At 44.2% G+C, this 23,119-nt stretch overlaps 1 protein-coding gene across 2 annotated transcripts in view; it reads right to left on the bottom strand.

Annotated features, from left to right (window-relative positions):
* Window positions 1–23,119, bottom strand: part of SLCO3A1 (solute carrier organic anion transporter family member 3A1) — a 247,263-nt gene that overhangs the window by 99,791 nt on the left and 124,353 nt on the right. For both annotated transcript variants that reach the window (XM_087878316.1, XM_060694783.2), the window contains one exon: window positions 14,789–15,254. In XM_087878316.1, the coding sequence (XP_087734442.1) occupies window positions 14,789–15,254 (466 nt within the window). The remainder of the gene's footprint in view (window positions 1–14,788; window positions 15,255–23,119) is intronic.

Here is a 23,119-nt window from a genome sequence, read left to right as displayed (position 1 = left end):
ACTTGAAAGCTTTGCAAGTTGACATTAGTCTAGCAAGTTCAGGAAACGAACTCTGCTGGCTGGGGGATTCTGGGAGTTGAAGTCCACCCATCTTCAAGCTACCAAGGGTGAAAAACACTGCCATAGACGTTCATGATCATAATGCAATTGAACATGGAGGCAGGTTTTGGATGGTGCGATCATGTTGCCACCACCTTGACTTTTAAAAAACTTTCTCTGCCCTGTGGACATCCCTGGACTCTGTTTACACAGCATGTTTAATCTGAACGGGTCAGCTAAGAATTCAGACAGCAGGATAGGTTTGGTCAATATTAAACCTGGGTCAATGTCTTGGGGCAGTCTTTGTTGTGCAAAATCGGCTCTTTTCAGAGATCCCTACTGGAACATAAGCTTTGTTCTTTTCCAAACAGTACCGCAGCATCGTGATGGATGGACAAAAGAGGTGGAGCTTGTCCAACCATTTGACACAACTGAAGGATGGTTCAAGGCTAATTCCAAAATAGATAAAGCTTTTGACGGAATGTAAGCACACAATAGGGCATTCATCTCCGAAAGGCAAATAAAGGCCCTGCAACTGTACATCAAGGATCAGCAGGGATCAGGCAATTTTGGTGATTTATTGCTGTTTTATTTTTATCGCTTTCCTTCCTTTTGCAAACGAAATGTTAAAAGCTGAAAATCAGCTTAGTCCTGGAAACAGAAGTAGAGACCCTATGGATAGGATAGGATAGAATAGAATAGAATAGAATAGAATAGAATAGAATAGAATAGAATAGAATAGAATAGAATAGAATAACAGAGTCGGAAGGGGCCTTGGAGGTCTTCTAGTCCAACCTGCTTAGGCAGGAAACTCTACACTACTTCAGACAAATGGTTATCCAACATCTTCTTAAAAACTTCCAGTGTTGGAGCATTCACAACTTCTGGAGACAAGTCGCTCCACGGATTAATTGTTCTCACTGTCAGGAAATTTCTCCTTAGTTCTAGGTTGCTTCTCTCCTTGATTAGTTTCCGCCAGGGGTGAAATCCAGCAGGTTTTGACAGGTTCTGGAGAACCGGTAGCGGAAATTTTGAGCAGTACGGAGAACTGGCAAATACCACCTCTGGCTGGCCCCAGAGTGGAGTGGGAATGGAGATTTTGTGGTATCCTTCCCCTGCCACGCCCACCAAGCCACACCCACCAAGCCATGTCACGCCCACCAAGCCACACCCACAGAACCGGTAGTAAAAAAATTTGAAACCCACCACTGATTCCAACCATTCCTTCTCCAGATGCAGACTCATCCTGACCTTGATTGACGGGAAGAATGCTATTTTGTCTAAATACAAACCCTCAAATAAATCCCTCCTCCTACTTTCCCACACACGAGAAGGTGGCAGCTTCAGAGCTTCCAGCCTAATATGGCTTCCAAAGCTGACAGTTATGTGGACATTGTCCATATAAGGAGAATATGACCTGCTCGGCTACAACTCGCCCCAGCAAAATGTACAAATTAAGCCCTATTCAGGTTGCAGAATCTTCTAAAAACAATCTACAAACTCACTGGGACTTTCCCCTGATTGGTGCATCAGCAAAAAAAAAAAAAAAAGGTCAGTGGTCTTGCAAAACAGACGGTTGATCCATCCTTTGTGTCTTCTGCCTGTTGCCCACCTTGCTTACTCAGTTCACTCTGCGGAGAAGCTCTTAGCAAAATGAAGTCGAGCAACTGCAGTAGGAGACCGCAGGCCCAGAGTCGTGATGATGCAGTGCATTTCTCTCTCCCCCCCCCATTTTTTTTTTAATTTGATAAAAGCATCCCTAACAAATTCCCCTTCAATGTGGAAAGGAGTTTCCCAATTAATTGATGAGCGATCGCTTCATTTTCCGACTTAAACCAGTGCTGGAGGGATGCGGTAGTCTATCCCAGTGTTTTTTTTTTTTAATTTGATTTATATGCCACCCTTCTCCGGAGACTCAGGGCGGCTTACAACGCGTTAAGCAATAGCCTTCATCCTTTTGTATATTTATACAAAGTCAGCTTATTGCCCCCACAAACTGGGTCCTCAATTTACCTACCTTAGAAAGGATGGAAGGCTGAGTCAACCTTGAGCCTTGGCGAGATTCGAACCTGCAGTAATTGCATGCAGCTGGTCTTAATAACCAGCTTAATAACAGGGTGCCTTAGACCACTGTACTACCAAGGCTCTTGGTAGTGTGATAGAACAGAGCACCTGCCGCAGTAGAGAAGGAAGATTGGGCCAAGAGAGCTTTCTGAGAAAAAGACCTGGATTAAGAGACTGTGCAGTTTCAAGATGGATGGGGGAGTGGGGAAGAGTTCAGAATAGCCATAACCTAGAACTGTGATGGCAAATCTATGGCACACGTGCCCGAAGTGGCACACAGAGCCATGTCACCTGGCACACGCGGTGTTGCCCGTTCCCCTTCCAGGTTTCTGGCGTGTGTGCACATGCGATGATCAGCTGGCCTTTGTGCGTGTGGCAGTACCGGAAACTGGAAGAACTGGTCTTCCGTTTTCCTGTGTGATCATGTGCGACGGCCAGCTGATCGTTGTGAGCGCATGTGTGCCAGAAACCTGGAAGACTAAATGAACTGGAAGTTCATTTTTGGGCGTGCGCATGCGCCCTGGGCAACTCTTCCATGTTGGCACCCAGATGAGCACCCAGATGGCACGCCTGCGCACTCCCTTTTTGGCACTCAGTGCCGAAAAGGTTCGCCATCACTGACCTAGAATCTTTCAGGATGTATCTAGTAGCTCTGAAAGTTATAGCTTTAGTTTGGCAAGATTCTGTCTGTTAGAGGCAAACAAATAAAATATTTCAACTGGAGTTTATTGTCTCATCTCTGGGATTGAATTTGACACCAGCCAGCAAAGAACATGGGATTAGAAATTAGGAACTGACATAGAGACTTCCTAAATAAGTTTCCTGCCCCCCCCCCCCCCCGTTTTCTGAAAGGTTCAAATCCTCAATGCCTCTTTTTACTTCTTTTTTTGTTGAGTTCTATGAAAATGCCAAGCACTGAGATTAAGACTTCCTGTTGTTCAACATGCTGTCCAAAATGTCTGCCTTCTCCAAGGACACGTTCAGGTACTCTCCTAAACCAGGATTTGTTTAATCTTGATGTACGGAAGGCACCATCCACTGAACCAAGATAAAACCAATCAAGGCCCCTTATGGCTTTGCATGATTTGGAAGTCGAAGCATGTTCTTTAGCAGACCGAAGGGGGGGTGGGGGATGATGCACAAACCGGAAACAACGGTTATTACCAGAAATTATTTTTTAAAAGGATGTGGTCAAGCACTTCCCATAAAAAAAATATTGTGCCTTTTGCACGATAAGAAGTCAAGAAACCTTTTCTCTAGGTTGAGGTTGATTGCGGCTGAGCTCGTGAACGTATCCGCATAGTTTATTTGGCAGGAATATGGATCTCTCTCTCTCTCTCCCTCCCTCCCTCCCTCCCTCCCTCTCTCCCTCTCTTTCCCTCTCTCTCTCCCTCTCTCCCTCTCCCTCCCTCTTTCCCTCCCTCTCTCCCTCTCTGTCCCACTCCCGCTCCCTCCCCCTTTCCCTCTCTCTCTCTCTCCCTCTCTTTCCCTCTCTCCCTCTCACTCTCTCTCCCCCCACTCCCTCCCTCCCTCCCTCCCTCTCTCTCTCTCTTTCGCACACACACACAAACACAAACACAGAGAGACAACTCTATCTTTGCCATCTAGTTTACAGGCTCAATATTTTACATCTGCTATCACAGTGTCGTCGATGAGGTACAACATAAAATGTTTTATATGAAAGGAACAAACAGTCTATAAAAAGCTTTTGATTTGGTTAAATCAGCAAGGCATAGCCTAGGAAGGTAATCAACAAGTTTTGCATTTATCAAACAAAGTGACAATTGGAAAATCAAAAAAAAAAAAGAACTGCAAAAAAGAGCAGAAGGCCTACATGGAATAGGAGTATTGTGCTTACGTATGAATACAAGCTCAACTATTCTTGCATTGCCAAACCAAATCATCCTAAATTTCCCTAACCCTAACCCTAAACCTAACCCTAACCCTAACCCTAAACCCCCCCCCCGCATTTTTGCAGTCTAGTTCTCCAGCAATTTAAATATGTATATGTATATATATGTATATGTATTGTATACATATTACGAAAAAGGCTTCTGAAAATATATGTATTCGTGAAAATGATGTATGGAAGGGTTGTTTTTGTTCTGTTTTGTTTTGTTGCAAAAATGCCAGGAGTTGTATTGGAAACGAATTTGAGATTATTGCAAAAATAAGAAAGTGGGGGGAAACTGAAAATGGGCAGATTTAAATATTCCTAATTAGAGGCAGCAACTGGATAGGATTTTGAACAAGAGCAGCCTCTAAGAGAAACTTCATCCATTTCTTGCCAATCTCAGTCGTTTTATTCAGTGAATGGGATGGACACGGGAGAGCCAGATTTATAGAATCACTCAGTCAGTGCAATGATTTAAGAGCATGCTTGAAGAGGGAGGAGGAGGGAGGGAGAGGGGGAGAGAGAGAGGGAGGGAAGGAGGGAGGGAGAGGGAGAGGGAGAGGGAGGGAAGGAGGGAGGGAGAGGGAGAGAGAGGGAGGGAGGGAAAGGGAGGGAGAGGGAGAAGGAGAGGGAGGGAAGGAGGAAGAGGGAGGGAGGGAGGGAGAGGGAAAGGGAGGGAGGGAGAGACAGGGGGAGAGGGGGAGAGGGAGGGAGGGAAGGAAGGAAGGAGGGAGAGAGAAAGAGAGAGAGAGAGAGAGGGAGAGAGATGCTATTGGAAACACTTGTTGACTCACAAAATAGTTGAAAGAGAAGACAATTACCCATTCTCTCTTGGTTGCTCTTATTATCACAGCATTGTAATAATATATTTCTTATATTTATGGGTTTGCTGGCAGTCTGATATCCTTTCAGGCCAAGGGCATCAGCCCCCAGACTCCAGTCATCTGCCATTTTTATTCTGTCCATTCCAGCGGCATGTGGGAAAGCATCTATGGGAAGAGTCTCGGGACTCTGTCCATCTGCTCATCAGCAGGAGGACTCTCTGAAAACCCCAGAGAAGAGGATCGAATTTGGACTGGCATAAAGCTGGAAGTTTTTTTAAAAAAATGGCTCGGAATTGACTACGGGCTACAGAAAAGAAGAATTCTACCCAAAGAATCCTTATTGGGTATCGACTTGGGATGCTGGTGTCTGCTGCATTCTAAGCCCTCCTCCTGGTCACATTACCGTGGTGGCTCAGTGGTCAGAGTGCAGTACTGCAGGCTATTTCTGCTGCCTGCCGGCTGCCTGCAATCTGGCCATTCAAATCTCACTAGGCTCAAGGTTGACTCAGCCTTCCATCCTTCCCAGGTGGGTAAAAGGAGGACCCAGATTGTTGGGGGCAATAGGCTGACTCTGTAAACCGCTTAGAGAGAGCTGTAAAGGTAAAGGTTCCCCTCGCACATACGTGCTAGTCATTCCCGACTCTAGGGGATGTTGCTCATCTCTGTTTCAAAGCCGAAGGGCCAGCACTGTCCAAAGACGTCTCCGTGGTCATGTGGCCACCATGACTAAATGCCAAAGGCGCATGGAACACTGTTACCTTCCCACCAAAGGTGGTCCCTATTTTTCTACTTGCATTTTTTTTTTGTGCTTTCGAACTGCTAGGTTGGCAGAAGCTGGGACAAGTCATGGGAGCTCAGACCATTACTTGGGATTCGAACCGCTGAACTGCCAACCTTGCGATCGACAAGCTCAGGGTCTTAGCCACTGAGCCACCACGTCCCTTTAGAGAGGGCTGTAAAGCACTGTAAAGTGGTATATAAATCTAAGTGCTACTGCTATTGCTATGATCTGAAGAGAGCTGTGATTAAAGGGGTGGTGTAGAGAATAAAGAGGTACAGCAGAAGTGCAGACTGAGTTGGAAAGCAGAGTCAAACGTGTCATCAGTTTGGAGTCATTGCATCGGCCTAAGAAACCCAAGCCCAGCCCCCTGTGAATTCCACTGACTCTTATCTAGCACCAGTTTAGCTCTGACTATTAGTTCTCTAGATTCCTTTGTATAGGGAGTAATAATAAACTCTGCTGTGCTTTCAACTCAATGAATGTTCCTGAATATTTGCCCTTGACCTGAGGTTGAATTTGATGGAGAAAGGGAGAAAAGCAAGAAAGTAACGACAACAGATCTGTGCTTTGAGTCCGAATGAGGGGGAACTTTTTGAAAACATCTAAGACAAAAAAAAAAAAAAAACCCAATTCACATGGATATAAAAGAGGGAGGAGAGAGAGCACAGTCCAATTTGCAAGATTCGGTTATTATACCTAATCATTACAGTCATTTTTAGTCTTCCGTGGGGTGCCTTTCTTAGTCCGGCCTGCTTCTTAGGGTTTGATAGATGGAAAATGGTCCACGGGTCATGCTCTGCGGATTCTCTCATTATATTCCTAGTTAAAAACTGGAGCCTGGGAGCATTTATCTGGAAATAAAGATGATGCTGGAAACAGGCAGTTTGCTTTGCTGCCTGTGGGCACAATATTGCATGCTCTCTAGCTTAAAGCCTTCATAGGCAATTCCTTGTGTGTCCAATCACGTTTGGCCAATAAAGAATTCCATTCCATCCCATCCCATCCCATCCCATCCCATCCTATCCTGCATTCTATCCTATCCTATCCTATCCTATCCTATCCTATCCTATCCTATCCTATCCTATCCTATCCTATCCTATCCTATCCTATCCTATCCTATCCTGCATTCTATCCTATCCTATCCTGTCCTGTCCTATCCTATCCTATCCTATCCTATCCTATCCTATCCTATCCTATCCTATCCTATCCTATCCTATCCTATCCTATCCTGCATTCTATCCTGCATTCTATCCTATCCTATCCTATCCTGCATTCTATCCTGCATTCTATCCTATCCTATCCTATCCTATCCTATCCTATCCTATCCTATCCTATCCTATCCTATCCTATCCTATCCTGCATTCTATCCTGCATTCTATCCTATCCTATCCTATCCTATCCTATCCTATCCTATCCTATCCTATCCTATCCTATCCTATCCTATCCTATCCTGTCCTGCATTCTATCATATTGTATCATATCTTATCGTATCCTATCCTATCCTGCATTCTATCCTATCCTATCCTATCCTATCCTATCCTATCCTATCCTATCCTATCCTATCCTATCCTATCCTATCCTATCCTATCCTATCCTATCCTATCCTGCATTCTATCCTATCGTCTCCTATCCTATCCTATCCCTGACAAGGCTTAGCTACAAAGAAAACTCTCGAGCTCTCACTCCTAAAGACGATCCACAGACGATATCATAACCATCAACGTCAGATGGAATAAATGAGTTTGTAGCATAGAAATGATGAAAGGGAGAAAAAAGGTTCAGTTGATTCTGAACAATATCACAACAGGCACACCTGCACACACAAATTCTATCTGGGGAACAGCGGGATCGGAATTGCTATTCTGTGCAAATGTGTTTTCATTTGCACATCGGCATGCAAATATTACTTTAACCTGCAAAGAGCTTGATTCCCAAGGACAGCAGGTCAAAATGAGATTGCATTGATTCGCCTCCTGCATGTGAGAAATTCATGAGGAGGCTGAGAAAGAGATGGAAGGCAAAGACGGACAAGGAGTCTACTATTTGCAACTTTGTTTGCAATTCTGATCAGTGATCACAATTAAAAAATATTCAGAATAACTATTCAGAGTTGGAAGGGACCTTGGAGGTTTTCTAGTCCAACCTCCTCCTCAAGCAGGAGACTTTATACCATTTCTGGCAAGTGGTTGTCCAATCTCTACTTAAAAACCTCCAGTGATGGAGCACCCACAATTTCTGGAGGCAAATTGTTCCACTGATTTGTTCTAACTGTCAGGAATTTCTCCTTAGTTCTAGGTAGCTTCTCTCCTTGATTAGTTTCCACCCATTCCTTTTTGTCCTGCCCTCAGGTGCTTTGGCGAATAGCTTGACCCCCTCTTCTTTATAGCAGCCCCTTAGATATTGGAACACTGCTATCACGTCACCCTAATCCTTCTTTTCATTAAATTAGTTATACCCAATTCCTGCAACCATTCCTCAATATTTTAGCCTTCAGTCTCGTAATTATTTTTGTTGGTCTTCTCTGCACTCTTTCTAGAATTTCAATGTCCTATATAAAGTAGAGTAGAGTAGAGTAGAGTAGAGTAGAGTAGAGTAGAGTAGAGTAGAGTAGAATAGAATAGAATAGAATAGAATAGAATAGAATAGAATAGAATAGAATAGAATAGGTTGGAAGGGACCTTGGAGGTCTTCTAATCCAACCCCCTGCTTAGGTAGGAAACCATATATACACCATTTCAGACAAATGGTTGTCCAATCTCTTTAAGACTCTTAAAAACCACTGGAAGTTTTTTAGAATTCCAGTGTTGGAGCATTCACAACTTCTGGAGGCAAGTTGTCCCGCCGATTAATTATTCTAACTGTCAGGAAATTTCTTCTTGGTTCTAGGTTGCTTCTCTCCCTGATTTATATCATGGCGACCAAAACCGGATGCAATGTTCCAAGTGTGGCCTTACCAAGGCATATTCATAGTTGTGGAGAGTCTATCGGCACCTTATTTCATAAACCGCAACTTAACCCAAGTGGAGAGAAATCTAGGAATAAGCATTTGAAGCTGACCTCTGCTGTAAGAAACATGCCCTTAATTGAGGCACGGAAATTCTTTTCAGTTTCCAAGAGCAGCACTGAAGATACTTTCCTGAAATCTATCCAGTTTGTGCTTCCTTGATCTTGCCAGGAATTGCACAACTCTGACCCCACCCTTGTAACCCTGAGGAAAACATCTCTGAATTAATTCCATTTGACACGTAGCTGGCTGACATCAGTGCCAGCCACTTACATTACCATATTAACCCCTGATGGCTATTGTAAGTGTGAAGACCAGGGGTGGGTTCTACTTACCTTTACTACCAGTTTGCAACGGGGCTGCGCGTGCATGCAATCTTCTGCACATGCGCAAAGTGTTCTGATGATGTCAGGGTCGGTGGGAGGAGCCTCCTGCCGGTTTTACTACCAGTTCTATAGAACCGGTGCGAACCGGGGGGAGCAACCCACCACTGGTGAAGACCAAGTTGTAAGTCACTTTTTCCAGGGCCATGGTAACTTCAAACTGTCGCTAAAGGAATTGTTGTAAATTGAGGACTATATGAAAAAGTTGGCTTGGAACTCAACATTAAGAAAACTAAGATCATGGCTCCCGGCCCTCTCAATTCCTGGCAAATAGATGGGGAAGAAATGGAGGTACTGACAGATTTTGTTTTCCTGGGCTCCAAGATCACCGCACATGGGGACTGCAGCCAAGAAATTAAAAGACGCTTGCTCCTGGGGATGAAAGCCATGGCAAATCTAGACAGCCTACTAAAAAGCAGAGACATCACCCTGCCAACAAAAATGAGTATAGTCAAGGCTATGGTTTTCCCAGTTGCAATGTATGGCCGTGAAAGTTGGACCATAAGGAAGACTGTGCGCCAAAGAATTAAGGCCTTTGAACTCTGGTGCTGGAGAAGACTTCTGCGAGTCCCTTGGACTGCAAGGCGATCAAACCGGTCAGTCCTAGAGGAGATCAACCCTGGCTGACTGCTCTTTAGAAGGCCAGATCCTGAAGATGAAACTCAAATCCTTTGGCCTCCTAATGAGAAGGAAGGACTCACTGGAGAAGAGCCTAATGCTGGGAATGATTGAGGGCAAAAGAAGAAGGGGACGGCAGAGAACGAGGTGGCTGGATGGAGTCACTGAAGCAGTCGGCGTGAGCTTAAATGGACTCCAGGGGATGGTAGAGGACAGGAAGGCCTGGAGGAACATTGTCCATGGGGTCACGGTGGGTCAGACATGACTTCGCAACTAACAACAACAAATATGAAACAGCCATACCACAAATGTGTGGTACTAGTTATGTGGCAAGGAAAGAACCGTGCAGATGGGAAGACACCGAGATCGGTCTTTTGGTTGACCCCAATGTTCACCCAAGATCAATGCAAAGATTTGTTTTCAATTCCCAAGAACAGGGGCAATTTCAGACGTTAAGATGGGCCAATGACTTTAAAAAAAAAACCAAGAATATTCCGGAACGTTAAGAGCAATGAAAATGAAAAAGCAGCTCCATTCTCTTTAGACAACCGTAATCAATCACTTCTACCTCGGTCTCAAATGACCCATATGACTGAAGTTTAAAAGGCTGCAGAAATGCGGCTCACAGAAAACATGGGGGAAAAATATCTTCCTAATGAATCACGTTGCAGTTGTCAACCCGAGAGGATTATTAACAGAAAATTAGTTCTGTTAAATGCCAGCAACCTTCAACAAATAGAACCGTTATCTTCACCAGGCCATTCCCAATTACAAACACAAAGAACAATTGCATTTTGGAAATTTTTCATTCCCTACCCAAGCAGTTTCCATATCCTGCCAAAGATATATATACAAAACCTTCCACGTCTAAAAGAGGTCTGTTGCAAACTTTTAAGTTCTTCTGGTCTAAATCATCTCTTTTTTTTTTTTCTGTGTGAGTCACAACATATCCATTCTTCTGCTCAGCAGTAGACATTCTTTTCCCGAGACCAAATTAAAAGAGGGTTTCTTAAGCAGCAGAAAGGAAAATGCTGATTGTAGTATGTTCGGAGACTATGGAATTTGGTGGCTGCTACCCTGAATCTTGCCAGGATCAACTACTAGAGCAGATAATAATAATAATAACTTTATTGTCATTGTACATGTATACACAGTATACCCAGACAATGAAATTCACTTAACATCCAAAGACCAGATCCAACATACATAACAATCCCCAAACCGATTAATTTAATTTATTTTTAGTTATCTTAACTTTTATATTGTATGTTATTTTAATTTTCGGTTGTTCACCGCCCTGAGTCCCTTCGGGGAGAAGGGTGGGATATAAATTCAACAAATAATAATAATAATAATAATAAACACACCACAAACACCCACCCCTAAACCACCCAAACATCCACCCAACAGACCAAGTCATGCTGTCCAACAGCTCACTGATGGTGGCCCTTTAGTTCATTGTTGAGTACAATTATAGCTCTGGGATAAAAACTATTCAGAAAACGTGCGGTCCGAGTTTTAATTGTTCGGTATCTTCTTTACCTTTCGATCAACAAGCTCAGCGTCCTAGCCACTGAGCCATCGCATCCCTCTTTACATTACTATAGATCTTACAATCTTTTTGGACTGTTGCCTTCTGGCAGAAGTAGTAATGTAAATCTATAGTAATGTAAAGAGGGATGCGATGGCTCAGTGGCTAGGACGCTGAGCTTGTTGATCGAAAGGTCGGCAGTTCAACAGTTCAAATCCCTAGTGCCGCATAACAGGGTGAGCTCCCCTTACTTGTCCCAGCTTCTGCCAACCTAGCAGTTCTAAAGCAGGTAAAAAATGCAAGTAGAAAAATAAGGACTACCTTTGGTGGGAAGGTAATAGCATTCCCTGCGCCTTTGGTGTTTAATCATGCTGGCCACATGACCACAGAGACGTCTTCAGAGAGTGCTGGCTCTTTGGCTTTGAAACGGAGATGAGCACCGCCCCCTAGAGTCAGGAACAACTAGCAGATATGTGCGAGGGGAACCATGGCATAGGACCCGGGTACCTTCGAGACCGACTTTTGCCACCAATAGCCTCCCACCAGCCAGTTCGCTCCCACAGAGAGGGTCTCCTCAGGGTGCCATCAGCCAAGTTATGCTGGCTGGTGACACCCAGGGGGAGGGCCTTCTCCGTGGGAGCGCCAGCCCTGTGGAATGAACTGCCCCCGGAAGTGCGTAAGATCTCTGACCTCCGGGCATTTCGCTGTGCACTCAAGACCCTGTTGTTCCGCCAGGCCGGGCTATATACATAATAATTTTAAATTGGGTGTTTTAAATTATTAGGGTTTTAAATTGAGCCGAATTATTTAATAATTTTAAATTATTTTAATTGATGTTTGTCTTGTGCTTTTAATAGGCTGTACACCGCCCTGAGACCTTCGGGAGAAGGGCGGTATAGAAATAAAATTATTCTTATTCTTTACCTTTATAGTAATGTAGGGTCTCCAAGCCAAATACCACTCTATAAACTATGTTGCACACTTCATGGGTACCTTAATAAATCCGAGATTGTATTTGCTGTGGAAAGCATCAGGATAAGGACGCATCTCCAGACCAGTGAAAAATCACCCACAGCAAAGGGCACCTACCACCTATGCACTGCAGTTTATTGATACATTTTAATTTGCCAAGACCCAGTGCTGCTCATGAGAGCTCCTCATACCCAGTGCTCTAATCCAGATGGTGCCATGTTTTTATTTTTTTATATCTCATAGCACAAGGGATGCGCTTCTGAGATCTCACAAGCAGGATGCAAGGACAACGGTGTTCTCCTATTGCTGCTTCCCAACTAACTGGATTTCAGAGACACTAAGCTTGCTTGTCCTAGACCTCCACGTTTCACAGGGTTACCCTTCCAAACCATTAAGGACAAATCACCCCTTTTCTTATTAATGTAGTCCAAGCAATTCAGCCAACATTCAGTTCTTTATCTGTTTACAGCAATAGATAGAATCTTGCCAGACTAAATCTTTACCACTCCCACCCTAATGGATACTATATAACTTGGGAGATCCTCACGAGTGGCTATCTTTCTTACTCTCTTCCTCTTCCTAAATCATGGGCACTCCATCACTGGAGATTTTTAAGAGGAGACTAGGCAGCCACTTGTCTAAATAGACAGCATAGGTTCTCCTGCTTGAGCAGAGGGCTGGACTAGAAGACCTCCAAGGTCCTGTCCTATTCTATTCTATTCTATTCTATTCTATTCTATTCTATTCTATTCTATTCTATTCTATTCTATTCTATTCTATTCTATTCTATTCCATTCCATTCCATTCCATTCCCTTCCCTTCCCTTCCCTTCCCTTCCCTTCCCTTCCCTTCCCTTCCCTTGGATGGAAACTAACCAAGGAGAGAAGCAACCTAGAACTAAGGAGAAATTTCCTGACAGTTAGAAAAATTAATAAGTGGAACAACTTGCCTCCAGAAATTGTGAATGCGCCAACACTGGAAGTTTTAAAGAAGAGATTGGACAACCATTTGTCTGAAGTGGTGTAGGGTTTCCTGCCTAAACAGGGGGTTAGAGTAGAAGACCTCCAAGATCCCTTCCAACTCTGTTATTCTATTCTATTCTATTCTATTCTATTCTATTCTATTCTATTCTATTCTATTCTATTCTATTCTATTCTATTCTATTCTATCCTATCCTATCCTATCCTATCCTATCCTATCCTATCCTATCCATTCAGAGGAATTTGCTGTTCAGCAACAGCTACTGAGTGTGACACCTTATAGAAACTATGCTGGAATATCTTTCCTGGGAAACTTCCACGTCACTGTAGTCCATCACACCAGCAGCTCCCTCTCTCACAAGCCCACCACTAGTCAGTCTGGTAGGAGGCAAAAAACAACAACCTAAGATGGGAATTTCTTAGATTTTGGGGCAGACACGATAAGTTCTCAACTAGATTTGAATTTCCTAGATGTCCAGAAATGTTTAGACATCTGCCAAAACCCTATGGACCAGAAGGATCCAACATAAACCCCACCAGGGAGTTCTTATTCCACTACAGCCAACACCATAAAAGCACCATGATGACAGTCCATTGAAATCAGAGACTGACTCCAGTTGCATTGAGGTCCCAACAACAGATATTCTTGGCTCGTTTCCATGTCTTCTAAAATGCTTGCCCACCTCCTAAGATATACCTACAAGTGCCCACTGAACAGAAAAATAGTGGGATGAAGGTATAGCTGCATAAATAGTATTTATGAGCTAAAGACTGGAAATATCAATCAACAGCTTCTTTAGGAGACAAAAAAAAAAGAAGCAGGAGGATTAATGTTGATCAACCTGAGAATCTAAAATCAGTTGCCTCAAGAGCAAATTCCAAAGAGATGATTCATTTACACAGGAACTAGTATGATTTCTAGTGAACCTTGTTCTAGTTGTCCTTGTTTTCTAGTTATATGAAGTGTGCAATGGCCAGAACAATAACCCAATTCGCAAATGCATCATAATATACAACTTGATTCACTGTAAATGGGGGAATTTGTCTTGTACATTATGGGAGCTAGGAAAAAGCAGAATCAGATTGTCCAAAATCCTCTTTTCAAAATTACCCGGTAAAATATCAGACAAAATTCTGATTTAGGATGAAGTTAACATGGTGGCTCAGTGGCTAAGACACTGAGCTTGTCGATCGAAAGGTCGGCAGTTCTGCAGTTCGAATCCCTAGTGCCGTGTAACGGGCTGAGCTCCCGTTCCTTGTCCCAGCTTCTGCCAACCTAGCAGTTCGAAAGCACGTAAAAAAATGCAAGTAGAAAAATAGGGATCACCTTTGGTGGGAAGGTAACAGCGTTCCGTGCACCTTTGGCATTGAGTCATGCCAGCCACATGACCATGGAGATGTCTTTGGACAGCGCTGGCTCTTTGGCTTTGAAATGGAGATGAGCACCGCCCCCTAGAGTCGGGAACAACTAGCACATATGTGCAAGGAGAACCTTTACTTTTTACCTTTTAACCCAAAATGGGAAAATGAATCACCCCACAAATTTGCATTCATTCATTCATTCATTCATTCATTCATTCATTCATTCATTCATTCATTCATTCAGTTTTGTATAGCTGCCCATCTCAGCAACTGACTCTGGGTGGAGAGCAATCATAAAATGAATGAAAACCTTTGCAAGGAAGGCTCACTCCTTACCTATGTACAGTGAAGAATCCTTCCGCTTCACATGGTCATCGATGTAGGAGACTCCCAAAGGTTGCACAGGAGTTGCCCCGATCCCCAGAAGGACTTGTGCTCCGATGAGAAGTAAATACATCATGTTCGTAGCACTCCTGCTCCTGCAGATACGATCAGGATCTGGTCCCTCGTCGCTAGTGGATCCGTTGACTACGCAGACATCCCTCCCTTCAGCCCGCCATCGGATCTCTCCGGATTCGTACTCATACTGATAGGTGAGGAATTCTGGCAGAGCTGAGAGAAGGGCTCCCAAAGCCATAATGATCCCACCGCATCCTATCAAACGTGGCCGGTGTCCCCGGGCACCAAAGTAGCTCACAAAAAGGATGAGGACCAAGTTGCCGATCTCAAAGCTACTGGCGATCACCCCAACGTCAGCGCTCTGGAGGTTGAACCGCCGTTCCAAAGTGGTCAAGACACTCACCTGCAAGGAAAGAGAGCGAGAAATGAGAGATGGATCGCTTCCAAGCATGGCATCCTTGTGATGGGGAATCATTTCCCTGGCTTGAATTCAGAGGGACGCCAATAGCTCCTTTTTGAAAGACCTTGTACACAATCCAGTGAAAAAGGAGAACCAAGGGTGACAGGATAGCAGTCTTCCAATATTTGAGGGGCTGCCACAAGGAAGAGGGGGTCAACCTATTCTCCAAAGCACTTGAAGGCAGGAGAAGAAGTGACGGATGGAAACTAATCAAGGAGAGAAGTAAAATAGAATAACAGAGTTGGAAGGGACCTTGGTGGTCTTCTAGTCCAACCCCCTGCTTAGGCAGGAAACCCTACACCACTTCAGACAAATTGTTATCCAACATCTTCTTAATAACCTCCAATGTTGGAGCATTCACAACTTCTGGAGGCAACTTGTTCCACTGATTAATTGTTCTCACTGTCAGGAAATTTCTCCTTAGTTCTAAATTGCTTCTAGATTCTAAGTAATCTAGAGCTAAGGAGAAATTTCCTAACAGTGAGAACAATTAATCAGTGGAACTGCTGGCCTTCAGAAGTTGTGGGTGCTCCAACATTGGAGGTTTTTAAGTAGAGATTTGACAGCCATTTGTCCAGAATGGTATAGGGCAGTGACGGATAACCTTTTTGCTGTCACATGCCAAAAATGGGGGGAGCGTGGGGGATTTGCGGGCGGGCGTGCCCACACCTATAATTCAATGCACCCCGCACATGCGTGCGTGACCCCCCCGCTCCCCCAGCTTTTGGCAAGTGATGGAACAGTGGGCCCCTTTTTCACCCTCCCCAGGCTCCAGAGGCTTTCTAGGAGCCTGGGGAGGACAAAAATTGCCTTCCCAACCCCACCCGGAGGCCCTCTGGAGGCTGGAAATAGCCCGTTTCCCAACATCCGGTGGGCCCAGAAGGGCTGAAAATCAGGTGGCCGGCGCACGCATGTGTGTTGGAGCTCAGCTAGGGCAACGCTTGTGTGCCCACAGATACGGCTCCGTGTGCCACCTGTGGCACTCATGCCATAGGTTCGCCATCATGGGTATAGGGTCTCCTGCTTAGGCAGGGGGTTGGACTAGAAGACCTCCAAGCTTCCTTCCAACTCTGTTATTCTGTTAAGGGCAGACTTTGCACAATACGTTTCACCCAATTGGCTCATTTTCTAGCTTTCTGCAATACACTGAATGATAAACGTATCAAACAGGTCTGGATCATGCAAATTGCAAAGCAAAGGAAGGAAGGAAACTAAGCTTAGAATGCTGTGTGAATACAGCCACTAGACACAGCTGGTGAAAGTGTGTTGTGAGAACACACTACGAAAAGAGAGAGAGAGAGAGAGAGAGTGAGTAAAGGAAATTAACTTTTTGATCTGCCTTAAAAATTCTAAAGCAAACCTAACCTCTTTTTCTTTTCCATTTCAAAAATTCACAACATGCACTGAAGACTTTGCCGTCTCTGGAGAAAATCAGAAATAGCCAGGACTGGAGGCAATGGCAAAGTTTTCTAATATGCACCCTTCAAAGCAGAAGATGCCCTGAAGCCAACTTCTAGGGAGGTTCTGGAAGCGTTTGTCATCCCACAACAACTTCTCCCAGGGTACCTGAAGATGCAGAGGGGAATTGAAAAGTTCATCCATTGGGTGGGGAAAAGAATGTGCACTTGCGGAAAAATACCAAGATGGTTCACAAACAATTCTCAACTGCAACTTCTGTCCCCCAGCCTAAATTCCATCTGACCTGTCCCAAGGGTGCTTTTTTGTTTTTGTTTTTGTTTTTGTTTTTTTTGCAAAAAAAAACTGGACTTCCTTGTTTTTCCCTTGAAAACATTTCCCTTCTTATCCGAGAGAAGTGAAATGTCTGCAAGGAAGGAGAAAAATGTCTTTCGAAAAATGTCTTTCGAAATGTCACTGGAGGCTTTCAAGAAGAGCTTGGACTGCCATCTGTCAGAAATGGTCTAGGTAGGGTCTCCTACTTGGGCTGGACTAGATGACCTCCAAGGTCCCTTCCAACTCTGGTTAAATCTGTACTCTGTCGTCAGTCTTCTTGTTTGAAGAACTGAAGGAACTTCTTGGATGAGAAGCAAAACGTCTTCAAGGAAAAAGGAAAACATCTTCTCGTTCCTCAGATCTGAACGAGCTTCTTGGGATGAGAAACCTTTCCTGTTTATATATATATATATATATATTGGTGGGCATGGCAGGGGAAGGATACTGTAAAATCTCCATTCCCTCCCCACTCCAGGGAAGGATACTGTAAAATCTCCATTCCCTCCCCACTCCAGGGGAAGGATACTGTAAAATCTCCATTCCCTCCCCACTCCAGGGGAAAGATACTGTAAAATCTCCATTCCAAACATTGTGCTATCATCGTTGGATGGATCTGCTACCATCGTGGTTTGTGAACCAGAGTGAGTTTGTTATTCTAACCAACTACTGTTTGTGTGGTAAGAAGATTTTTGTATCACTGGACTGATTTAACTGGCAAAGACTTGGATTGATTTAAAGACTATGAGATTGTTTTTTCACTATAAAGGAAACTTTTGATAAACCAGTTTGCACATCTCTTATTCATTGCTCTCAGCAACGTTTCTCTGTGCTCTAACTCTGCTGGTTGGTAACACAACAACAATATCCTTAACACCCTCCCCACTCCAGGGGACGGATACTGTAAAATCTCCATTCCCACCCCACTCCAGGGGAAGGTTACTGCAAAATCCCCATTTCCTCCCGATCAGCTGGGGCTTGGGAGGCAGAGAATAGATGGGGGCGGGGCCAGTCAGAATTTTTACTACCGGTTCTCCGAACTTCTCAAAATTTCCGCTACCGGTTCTCCAGAACTGGTCAGAACCTGCTGAAAACCACCTCTCCTGTTACACAAGAAGCTTGTGGCAAAGCAGACTGCTGTCTGTGGCAAACCGGATTGCTAAAATGCTTCCCTCCCTCCCTCCCCATCTTTTTGGCAACACCTTTTTTTTCAAAAACGACCCATTCCTCTCTGATAAGCCGCAAGTGCTGAGAATTCTAACCTTGCTCGTGTCATGAGGGATGCCCATTTATGGCCCTGGAATCTGCTCTGCATTGCAGTGATAAATTGCTGTAATAAAAGTGGCAAAGCAACACAAAAGGAGCAGCCACTTGTGTTTGGTCCCACAAATAGGCAGAGCTCTTCGAAAGGGGAATGGGACAATTTGCCACGGCCAACTCGCCATGGGACAATGTAACAATTCCATTTCATTATTTAAAATAAATTACAATTCTTTTCATTTTTGCCGCACGCATTTCATTCTGCCCCCTTCTTTGGCCTCCTTTCTTTAATGATTCTATTCCATTATTTCTTCTTCTTCTTCTTTTTTTTGAAAAAAGTTTTTTATTTTTATTTCTTATACACATAATGTAAATGTACATTCTCTTATCCATAATTGATCATATAGTTACATATTTTTTTCTAACGAAAGCTTCAAAATAAGACATTTTAATCACATTTGGGGTTGCTCTTCTACCCTCTCTTTTTCCCTCTTTTCACAACAAACCTTCTCCTTTCTTTCCCCTCCCTCCTCTCCTCTTCTACTTTCTTCCTCCTCCTCTCCTCTCCTTCCCCTACTTCCCCTTCCTCTCCCCCACTCCTCCTCTCTTTTCCCCTTTTCTCATCTTCTCTCCTGCTCTTGCCCCCTATCCTTTCTTCAATATTGGTGTAATTCTTGTCCTGCAGTGAGTTGGTCGTGGTGAGTTGGCCATGGTGATTTCGACACAGCGAATTGTCATAGACCCTGGTTCCCAGCTGTTCTGTCCCCCACGCACCCCCACAGACGGCCCGGAGTTAATAAGCCACACGACAAAGTCTTTGAAGATAAAGCTGGCAGCAACCCAGTGGCTAGCTGCCAATTCAGACTTTACTCACACAAAACAAAGATTAGACTGCAAGCATTCCGATAAAGCAGGCAAAGTTTCAGCAATACAAGGATTAGTCCAAATGCAGTCCGACAAGGCAGGCAGAAGTCCAGTAACGCAGAGATCATGGATTATTTCTAGTTTTTGCTCGTCACAAACTGAACCGGCCACCACACCCACATTTATACCCTGTGGGGTGTGGTCCAGTGACTCTAATCTCTGGCATGCCTTCCCCTCTGCTGTGCATGCTTCTCCCTGCGCCACTGTCGAGGATCCAGCCAGCACTTATCTCCTTCGTCGCTGTCCACCTGTGGCTGCAGGGACGTGCTTGGCTCTGGGCCTATCTTTTGGCCTTCGGTGTCCTCCGGAGGCATTGCCAGAGAGGAGGGTCCTGGAGAGGGAGGCCTTGCCAACTCCTCTCCCTCACTCTCAGAGTCTGCATCTGTCGATAGCCCAGGCTCAGGCAACGGAGCCATAACACCAGCAGGCAAGCCATGGATGTACGTGGCTGTACATGGCTGTACATGCACAGGTGTTGTCCTACTTAGGAAATGGAGTTCAGGAGAGGGTCCTAAGCATTAATGGCAATACCTACTTGGATGACTATTTCCGAAAGAACCGTGGCAGGATCAGCATGGTTGAGCAGCTGCCAAGGATGCCCTCTGCTCTTTCCTCCCACCCACACCCCAACACCAGGAAGGAGAAACAAACCAGGCTGCAAGGCCAACTGGGCCTCTAGAAGAAGAAAAAAGTCAACACTTCTAAAATAAGTGAAAAGGTATCTTATGAAAGCGAACTAAAACTAGGTATCCAAAACCTTGGTAGCATAGAACAATGGTCTTATCTTACAAGAAGGTAGATGCTAGGGCAGGGGTCAGCAACCCGTGGCTCTGGAGCCGCATGTGGCTCTTTCATCCCTCTTCTGCGGCTCCCTGTCACCAGTCGGCTCCACAATTGATAGGGCTTTTGGTTAGGACAGGTAGAGGAAAAAGGATGCCGTGCTAGGAGGAGACTCTATGGTGGGGGAACCGGACTTTCGGTTGGCTCCAGAATTGAACAGGGGGCTTCTGGTTAGGACCTTTGTGGCTCAGTGTTTAAGGTTGCTGACCCCTGTGCTAGGGTAACAAAATCAACCTTGACTGTTCTTTGGAAGATACTGAAGCTGAAGGTCAAATATTTTGGCCACCAAATGAAAAGAGAGGACTCACGGGAAAAGACCCGTGATGTTGGGAAGAATGGACAGCAAAAGGAGAAGGGGATGGCAGAGGACGAGATGGTTAGATGGCGTCATCAACACAATGAACATGAACTTGGACAAATTCTGGGAGACAATGGAGGATTGGGAAGCCTAGCGTGCTGTGGTCCATGAGGTCATGAAGAGTCGGACATGACTTAGCAACTGAACAACAAAAGATGCTAGGGAATAATCTGCAGTTAATGCTGAAACCAGTTACCAGAATCAAATGAGACAAGGAAGAGCACCTTGCAGGTATTTCTCTCAAAGCTTAATGCTACTTCTGTGTTCCTCAACATCCTTCTGCTACATCTGTGACTGTTGGTTTTCACTTCAATATGAAACCGTGTGGCCATTTCCAGACTAAACAGCTACAGGCTGAACTGTCTTGGACAATTAGGCAAGCCCCTTGCCTTTTGAGACCAAAGAAGCACAAAAATATAAACCAGAATTTGTCCAAAAGGTGCTTTTTGAAAAGGCAACTGGACTTCCTTTGTTTTGTTTTTTTTTCCTCTTGAAGACGTTTCGTTTCTCATCCAAGAAGCTTCTTCCGTTCTAACTGAATGGTGGGTTCACATCCAAGAAATGTCTCATCCAAGAAGCACCTTCAGAAAGGAAGATGCTTCTTGTATGAGAAGCGAAACGTGTCAACACTTCAAGCTGCATTTACTCTAGTGCTGACATAAGAAGGAGAAGCGGAGGCGTCTGGAAAGGGATGTTTGACTTTTCACCTACTTATTTTCCCTGGAGATAATATCCCCTAGGAGATGGGATGGGAGGGGGAAAATTCCTTTGAGCTGGAGTGGTAGATTAGGGGTAGAATGACTTGGAAAATGGCCAATGAGTGCAGGGGAATGGGGAATGGAAAGGGAGGGTTTTGGGTCTGGAAGTCAGTGTTGGCTTCGATGGAGTCGGATTTTAGAATGTTGTGCTTAATAAATAGGAGTTTTCCTTCAAGGACTTTGTTTCAAATGCAATTTATTTGAGACGACCTCGAAACCTGACAAAACGTCTTCAAGAGGAAAAAACAAAAACGCAAAGAAAGTCCAGTCACTTTTTGAAAAAGCACCTTTGGGACAACCTGGATGACTGAGAATCTCCATAGACAATTAGAAATTTCAGGTCTCAGGTTGTCTATAGCTCGGTTGTTGGAATTCTTGCATTGCAACCTAAGCCTTTGTTCTAATAAATATTACTATTCAGACCTCTTGAGAAATTTGATCTTTGGACTTAACTCGATTACTAGGAGAGAAGGTTTTTAATGCCCAGCACATGGCAGATGGAAAGCTAGCACAATGATGTGTCTACTGATTAGAAAAAAGCCATGACAATGGAGCCCGGGATACAAAGGAGGGGTTCTTTTGAAAGGGGGACAGACATAGGACAAAGCATTCTAGGGCTTTAAAGAGTGTAAAAAGCCATCTGATAAAGGAAGCTTTGTGCAAACATCAAGGGCTGTTACACTGTTGTGTACACCGCAAAGGAACAGGGGCCAGATGACAAAAGAAGGGGTTGCACCTGGCCTTGTAAACCCACAAATGAGTCATTGCTTTTCAAAACATTGTGGATTTGCTAGAAAGTTTTCCTGTCGCTCTTAATGGAGGGAGCTCTAATGCAGCATGCTATCTGGCTTAAGGTCACACTGCTTTTCAAAAGAAATCATTTAAACTTACAAAACATGAGGTATAAACATTTGAAGTTTTACCCCAACATAATAATGCAATAGATGGGGAAGAAATGGAGGTAGTGACAGATTTTATTTTCCTGGGCTCCAAGATCACCGCACATGGGGACTGCAGCCAAGAAATTAAAAGACGCTTGCTCCTGGGGAGGAAAGCCATGGCAAAGTTAGACAGCATACTAAAAAGCAGAGACATCACCCTGCCAGCAAAAGCGTGTATAGTCAAGACTATGGTTTTCACAGTTGCAATGGATGGCTGTGAAAGTTGCACCATAAGAAAGGCTGAGCGCCAAAGAATTGAGGCCTTTGAACTCTGGTGCTGGAGAAGACTCCTGCGAGTCCCTTGGACTGCAAGGCGAACCAACTGGTCAGTCCTAGAAGAGATCAACCCTGACTGCTCTTTAGAAGGCCAGATCCTGAAGAGGAAAATCAAGTATTTTGGTAGAGTAGAGATAGAGGTAGAGGTAGAGGTAGAGGTAGAGGTAAAGATGGATGGATGGATGGATGGATGGATGGATGGATGGATGGATGGATGGATAGATATGGATGGATAAATAGATAGATACAGTAGATAGATAGATAGATAGATAGATAGATAGATAGATAGATAGATAGATAGATAGATAGACAGACAGACAGACAGACAGACAGACAGACAGACAGACAGACAGATAGAAGAGATAGGGATAGGGATAGGGATAGAGATAGAGATAGAGATAGAGATAGAGATAGAGATAGAGATAGAGATAGAGATAGAGATAGAGATAGAGATAGAGATAGAGATAGAGATAGAGATGGATGGATGGGTAGATATGGATGGATAGAGAGATATGGATGGATAGATGAATGGATGGATAGATAGATAGATAGATAGATAGGTAGGTAGATAGATAGATAGATGACAGACAGAGATATATAAATTAAAAAATCTTGGTGTTCCTCCTTCATAGACAGAACCTAATGGGAGAAGTATTCAGAGATAGGGGTAGACTTTGCCAGCCAGTTACTACATAATTATCTCAGTTTAGAAAAGTCTGAATG

Source organism: Pantherophis guttatus, chromosome 13 (genome assembly GCF_059756535.1).
Source record: "Pantherophis guttatus breed Tessera chromosome 13, ASM5975653v1, whole genome shotgun sequence".
NCBI lineage: Eukaryota > Metazoa > Chordata > Lepidosauria > Squamata > Colubridae > Pantherophis > Pantherophis guttatus.
The sequence above is the reverse complement of the archived record's forward strand: the minus strand, read 5'-3'. Positions and strand labels throughout refer to the sequence as shown.